The sequence below is a fragment of the Montipora capricornis genome, chromosome 10 (genome assembly GCF_036669925.1).
Source record: "Montipora capricornis isolate CH-2021 chromosome 10, ASM3666992v2, whole genome shotgun sequence".
Taxonomy (NCBI): domain Eukaryota; kingdom Metazoa; phylum Cnidaria; class Anthozoa; order Scleractinia; family Acroporidae; genus Montipora; species Montipora capricornis.
This window is the reverse complement of record NC_090892.1, coordinates 24,592,845-24,599,393: the sequence shown is the minus strand read 5'-3', so window position 1 is coordinate 24,599,393 and position 6,549 is coordinate 24,592,845. Positions and strand designations below refer to the sequence as shown.

Here is a 6,549-nt window from a genome sequence, read left to right as displayed (position 1 = left end):
CCCCAAATCAATGTTCATGGTTTTTTTAAGCCGCGGCTAGGTCATTGAGTTGCTTTTTTGATTAAAACCTCAGACAAGTTGGTTGGCCTTGGTTCTTGCATTATTTTCTTAACTGGCGCTGGTTCCATTAAGAGTAGCTTTTACAAACTCCAGTTGACTTAGGTTGTAGAAAATATTTTGTTGTTAAGTGTACGTAGCTGACGAAATATTTGTTAAACGAGCGATCGCTGGTGGTCACTGGCAAAGATTGACATGGGAAAAAAAATCATTCCAAGTAGAATGTAGAAGTAAGTCAGCCATTATAGCAGGAGCTTGTCATCGATAGAACACAATGTTTGCGTTAATTTAACAGGGAATATAATGCGAGATGAAATATTTAGTTCGGAGCAAGATTGTGCAATCCTGCACAATTACTCGCATAATTGACTTTTTGTCCCGCACAATTGTCCTTCAAAATAGCGCACAATTTTAATTTTTCCCCCACCCTGTTGAAAGGTCAGCTAGGAATTTATTAATAGTGTGACAGTGATGAAAAACGGAAGTAAAATCTAATGTAAGAGTACATTTACCTCGTTCCAGTTTAGATAGTGTTTTTTAACAACACTGTACAGTTTCTTGATGGCCTATTAAATAGTTAAGAGTACAGTTTATGTTGACTGGAGAACTACTATATGCTTGATTATTCTTTTGTCAATAATATTTGTTGCATATTGTAAAAAATAAAATATTTAGTGTTCAGTGTTTTCATTTTGAATTTATATGTATTTAATATTTGAAGAAAATGGATTGAAAGTACATGTAAATGATGTGTCTACCTTTTTACATTCCCCTGACAAAATTTTATTTTGTATGGGGTCATCTGCTGCAGTCTACAGTATAAGAATAATAATAAATAATAATATATTTATATAGCGCTAGAATCCTTAAAGTTCAAAAGCACAAAACAAAGGCAATCCAATATTTAAGACTAAAACTAGTCTACCTATTGGTAGTGAATGCTGACGTGTAATGGATGGCGAAAGGGATTGAGATTGAAAGCAGACCACTTTTTGTTGTGCTTTTGTGCAGCGTCTTTTCCAGCAGTTGTAGCATGTTTCGCAATGGTTTGAAATCTATGTTGCGTTCTAGAAATCATGAGGGCTGCTGCTGTGCAGCAACTTTTAATTGCATGGGAAAGGGGTGGTCAGGGGTACAAATGTTTCTTCTATCTAGTTGCCAGGATCTAATTGTTGAAAAGTGGGTTAACTTGACTCTGAACAAAACCATTGACCTTGGGTTAGTGCTATTCGTGCTTTGAGTAACCGGACCGAGAACTCAGTACAAGCAAAACAGAGGTTAATTTTCAACAATACAATTTAGTACTGAACTAATTCTAGGTTTAGGCAGGAAGGTATGACAAACCGACAAATGTACCCAGGAGGTGTGATAGTTGGTACTGTCTGAATGAAAAGGAGTCTGAATTGGTTTTATGAGCTGATTTGAGTAAAAGAAATGCATAAAATGTAAATGAATATAATAAGTTAAAGTTCAACGCAACTGAATCAACTTTACTTCAAGACAAACGTTTCAGCATGAACATATATAGAAACCAATATAAACCTAACGAAGATAACATTAGAACGAAGCTTTTAGCCAGGTGGGCGTCCGGGTGTCCTGTGGACGCCCAGTTTTCAGGAAAACATTTTTTGAAAACATCTTGATGTCCAAGTTGATCGCTGTGAGGGTTTGTGGTTCTTTTTAATATGTGTGAATAACACCATTTCATAGTTTGTTTTGCTAATTTTTGCATCATGTATGCTTTTGATCATCAGAGATGTCATTAATTCCTTATTTGAATTATTTAGTGGATGCCCACATGCTGGCTAAAAGCCTGATTAGAACTATTCTAACAGAACCATAATTATATAAGTGATTGGCGATTAGAAATAGGGGTAGTCTCTCCACATTCTAATGGTTCACTCGTATAAAATGAACAATAAAAACAGGAATAACAATATGTAAACTGAACATGTAAGGTTATGTTAAGTAATGTCGATCTGCATTGCAGAAGCACTAGACAAATGATTGTTTGGGGTTAAAGTTGATAATCTCTGATTGTAACTGAAACTAATGTTTTGTACATGATGATCAAAAGTGTAATAAAGATTGACAAGTTAAGATCTGCATTGTTTCAATGTTTTGTTCAGTGTATAATGGACACGATGGACAGTTCAGGAGATTGCTAGAACTCGGTTGTTGTGAGTGTAGGTTATGGTTGCATTCACACTTAGAAGCATCTCTGTCAGGTCTTCTTCTGTCAGCTGGCTAAACTCTTTGTCTTGACCTGACTGTTGTTTGTAAATTGCATACAGCACTGAAAGCTTGTCATCAAAGATGGTCAGTGTTACGTCTTTTTGATCAGCTGTGACAAATAGTACTTTTGCAAGAGCTCTGTTTTTGCACTTTGTTTTTAGCTTTGCCATGCCACAATTGGAACACCGAATTATCTTGCCAGTATCATTTGAAGGCAAGGAGGAATTGCATTTGGTACGGGACAGATAAGTGGTGAGCCTTTCAACTGCTTCAGCTGGGCATGTGACTGTGTTCTGGTATTTGTCTTTTGTGATTTCATCTTTTCTTTGTACTTGAGTAGTTGACGATTGGATAGTTGTCTGCTTATTAAGTGTTATGTACTTCTGTTGTTGGTAGCTCTTGACAATTGCCTTACAGAACTTGTAGGTGTTTCCTGACTGTATTCTTTTAGTGTCTTCTTCCCAAAGCACTAATCTCATGGATCCTGTTTCGTCGGTGAGTGTGCATTCTTGTTTTGTCAAAGTCTTGCCATTTGATGTTATGGTGGTTGGAAGTTCAATTTCTGTGACTCGCCCAGTGATGTTTACTTTGCTTTTAGCATTCTCATTTGCCATAATTTCTTGTATGCTGTGTGTGGACTGTGTGTCTTCCTGCTCTTCCTTTGTGATCTCGGTGAAGTCGAATGTGATTTCACTTTTAGTAGGGTCTGATAGTTTGGTTCTTTTATTGATGTGCACTTCGTCTTGATTGGTGTATTTGTTTCGTTTTATGTTGTAGTTAGTTATTTTGATAGGTGATGTGGATTCTATCTTGGCCTTGATGTGTATGCTGTATGATGTATTCTTTTAGTGTCTTCTTCCCAAAGCACTAATCTCATGGATCCTGTTTCGTCGGTGAGTGTGCATTCTTGTTTTGTCAAAGTCTTGCCATTTGATGTTATGGTGGTTGGAAGTTCAATTTCTGTGACTCGCCCAGTGATGTTTACTTTGCTTTTAGCATTCTCATTTGCCATAATTTCTTATATGCTGTATGTGGACTGTGTGTCTTCCTGCTCTTCCTTTGTGATCTCGGTGAAGTCGAATGTGATTTCACTTTTAGTAGGGTCTGATAGTTTGGTTCTTTTATTGATGTGCACTTCGTCTTGATTGGTGTATTTGTTTCGTTTTATGTTGTAGTTAGTTATTTTGATAGGTGATGTGGATTCTATCTTGGCCTTGATGTGGGAATGTTTATCTGGCGAAAAACACACAGCCCTCATTGATTTGTCTTTTACTTGAAGAGTGGCATCGAAATAGTCGTTGTTTGCTTGGCTCCTCTTCATGGGGGACAAATTATGCAGATAGCAAATGAAAGGTGTATCTGGAAAAAAAAATAAGAAAAGAACGATTGTAATGTCTAGGATATTGTTTAAAGTCGAGTCATTGCAGTAAGCACCTTTAGAATAACAATTTGCTGTCCGTAATAGCAAGAATGTGCATTATCAGGAGAATCTTATAGTCATTCCATTATATGAAAATTCCAGTTGCCAACTGTTTACAGATGAAAAATTCATTCTATGTGTATGTTAAACTTATTTCAGTTGTTTGGCTTTACTACTTACTTTCTTCTTGTTTAGTAGGAGTGTGCATGAGGGTGCTGTGATCAGCCTGGCTGCTGGGATTTGTTTGTGAGGAACCAGCCACAGCTTCATCTGATGGAGGTGTTTGCGAGGAACCAGCCACAGCTTCATCTGATGGAGGTGTTTGTGAAGAACCAGCCGGCCACAGCTTCATCTGATAGGTCTTGAGGGTTGATGATTGATGGATTGTTATCTGATGATGCAAAATAATACTTTAGACATCATTTAAGGCATTCAGTAAATGTGAAATGTATGTTACTAATAAAGCATTTCCTTATACACTGGTTTTACCGTATTTTATGGTTATCAATATTCGTGTTTCATTCAACTACAGTCAACCTCAAAAGTGGTTGGTAAAGGAGCTGGTCGCCCGGAAGCCCCTAAAGTTGTCACTTTCGAGAGCTTTTCATGACAAAGTTTAAGTGACAAGTCAAACTGTAATTTAAATTGTTGGTCGTTATCAGAGTAGGTCAATCATAGAGCTCTTCCACTGTACCAGTATGTTATTTTGTTTTACTTACTTTTGGTTTGTGTGGTGGGCGTGTGTTGTTTCTGAATTGAAGCAGCTGCAGGTTCTGGTGGAAAATAAAAATGGTTGCTATATCTACTGTAACAGGAATACAGAAAAGGGACATATAGTTGTAGTATTTGTTTGTTTTATTACTTACTTGTTGTTCTTTTACGCATTCTGTAGCAACCCTAGTGAGTTAAAACATAGTAGACATAAGAAAACAATAATCAACCTAAGTGCATTTTGGTCATATCAAACAATTTTAGAGTAGTTTAAAGCTGTTTTGTCAGACAATTGTTTAAGCCTTTGTTCTTCTTTCAGCCTATATTTCAACAATTCTGAATTCTTGATTTTCTGTAGTCTTTCAAATGTCATAGGCTCAATGACTAATGAAGAGATGTTGCGTACTCTACTTACAGCAACATAGGTAATTCCTAATGTGGATTCTTTTTTGCCAATATCAACCCAAGCTTTATTCAAAGTCATACCCTGACTTTTATGAATTGTCAATGCCCAAGCAAGTGTTAAAGGTAGCTGTTGCCTTTCATGCACTACATTGCCACATTCAACTGTGGCTGTTATAGGTGGAATAGGAACACATGAAGGCTTATTATTTGTGAAAGATGGACCTGAGAATGCATCAAATTTCACTATAACTGCAAGAGGCAATGATGGAGGCTGTGTATTGGGCTCGTAGATAATATCTACAACTGATCCTGTTGAACCATTGCAAAGACCAACTGATGGCCAGAGGTTCATTGCACCCTTTGCCACTAGTAGTTTTGGTTGCAAACCAAGCATCTGTTGGGCACTGATGTTCTTTCCCTCAACACTAGAATGTTTAGCAAATATTTCTGCTATAGGTTGTTTTAGTTCCAACAAACGATAGTAATTATATTTTGCTACCTCATCGTTGCTGTAATATAATCGTGTTACACCTTCAAAGCATTTAATATTTTCAACTTGGGGTGGTTGTCTTGCTAACAACTGTTTCCAATCATGTTCTGTAGTCTCACCATTCCGTAACCTCTTCAACAATTGTTTGAATAATACTTGATCAAGTTCTGACCCAAGCACTCTTTGATTTACTTTCAGAATAACAACTTTATCAAACATTTGATAAGCACAATAGCCCTGTTCTGCAATTGCGCTTGGTGGTTTAGAATGGTATAAAGGCTTATCTCCCACTGGAGATAATTGAGCAGGATCTCCAAAGAAAATAACAGATTTTCCACCAAACAGTACTTCATGCAGACCAGTTGCCTGTCTGCATCGTCTATCAATCCACCCTAGAGATGCTTGACCAAGCATAGAATATTCATCTATTATTATATATTCTACTTTTGTCAGTCTTTCCTGTATTGTTATCAATGCTTGACCTGATAAGTCTTTTTGTAACATGTGGGTGACAGGCAATCGTAGAAAAGAATGGATGGTTATTCCATTTATAGCATAAGCAGCTTTTCCTGTTGTTGCAGTTACTTTGCATTTATCTTTGAGGTGGGTGCATAGTGCATATATTAAATAGCTTTTACCAGTTCCAACCTCCCCATTAGTAATCAAATGTAGTGGTTTCTCTTGCATTGAGTGAGTTGTAACAATTTCATAAGCTAGTCTCTGTGCATCACTGAATGATTCTGTATTGATTGAAAATGTTTGTTTCCTTGGAAGAAAGGTTTCTTTTTTTGCTGTGATCCAACTTGGCATTTCTCCAATTTGCTGGTCTGTGTATTTAACAGCATCACAATTGCAAACGTTTCAGCAAGCATTGGCGATTTAGGTTCACCTTTTGCAGCATATTTTGAAAGATATTCTATGCAAGCATACTGATCAATAACAACTTGAATGTCGCAATTTGCTCTCCATCCTTGCAGCTGAATTCGTTGGTGGTTGTTTAGCCTAGTATCATTTCTTTTTGTAATTATTTTGGCTTTGAATTGGGGCAACTTTCCATCACTCCTATTAACAGGTTCAAAAACTAATTTTGTCTGTGGGCATAGATCAAATGGATAATTAAAGCGGCATTGCATGTCCTTAAGACCTTGTTTGTATCTTAGGCAGTACCTTGTATTACAACGTGTATGGCGTTGGACAGTATTCAACAGATTTGTATAATCGTCATCTATGT

The 6,549-nt window shown here is 36.9% G+C and overlaps 1 protein-coding gene and 1 long non-coding RNA gene across 3 annotated transcripts in view; one reads left to right on the top strand and one right to left on the bottom strand.

Moving 5' to 3' along the window:
* LOC138019321 (uncharacterized) overlaps window positions 1-4,297 on the top strand; it is a 35,107-nt gene extending 30,810 nt beyond the window's left edge. The window contains exon 3 of one of the 2 annotated variants that reach the window (XR_011126128.1): window positions 3,911-4,297. This is a non-coding gene — a long non-coding RNA (uncharacterized lncRNA). Of the gene's footprint in view, window positions 1-3,907 lie in introns of both variants that reach the window. The other variant, XR_011126129.1, reaches the window with a different exon arrangement.
* Window positions 4,298-4,673: 376 nt separating this feature from the next.
* LOC138020497 (ATP-dependent DNA helicase pif1-like) lies at window positions 4,674-6,128 on the bottom strand. Its single transcript, XM_068867475.1, has one exon. It carries the CDS (start codon window positions 6,126-6,128, stop codon window positions 4,674-4,676), a length of 1,455 nt encoding a protein of 484 aa, XP_068723576.1.
* Window positions 6,129-6,549: the final 421 nt, after the last annotated feature.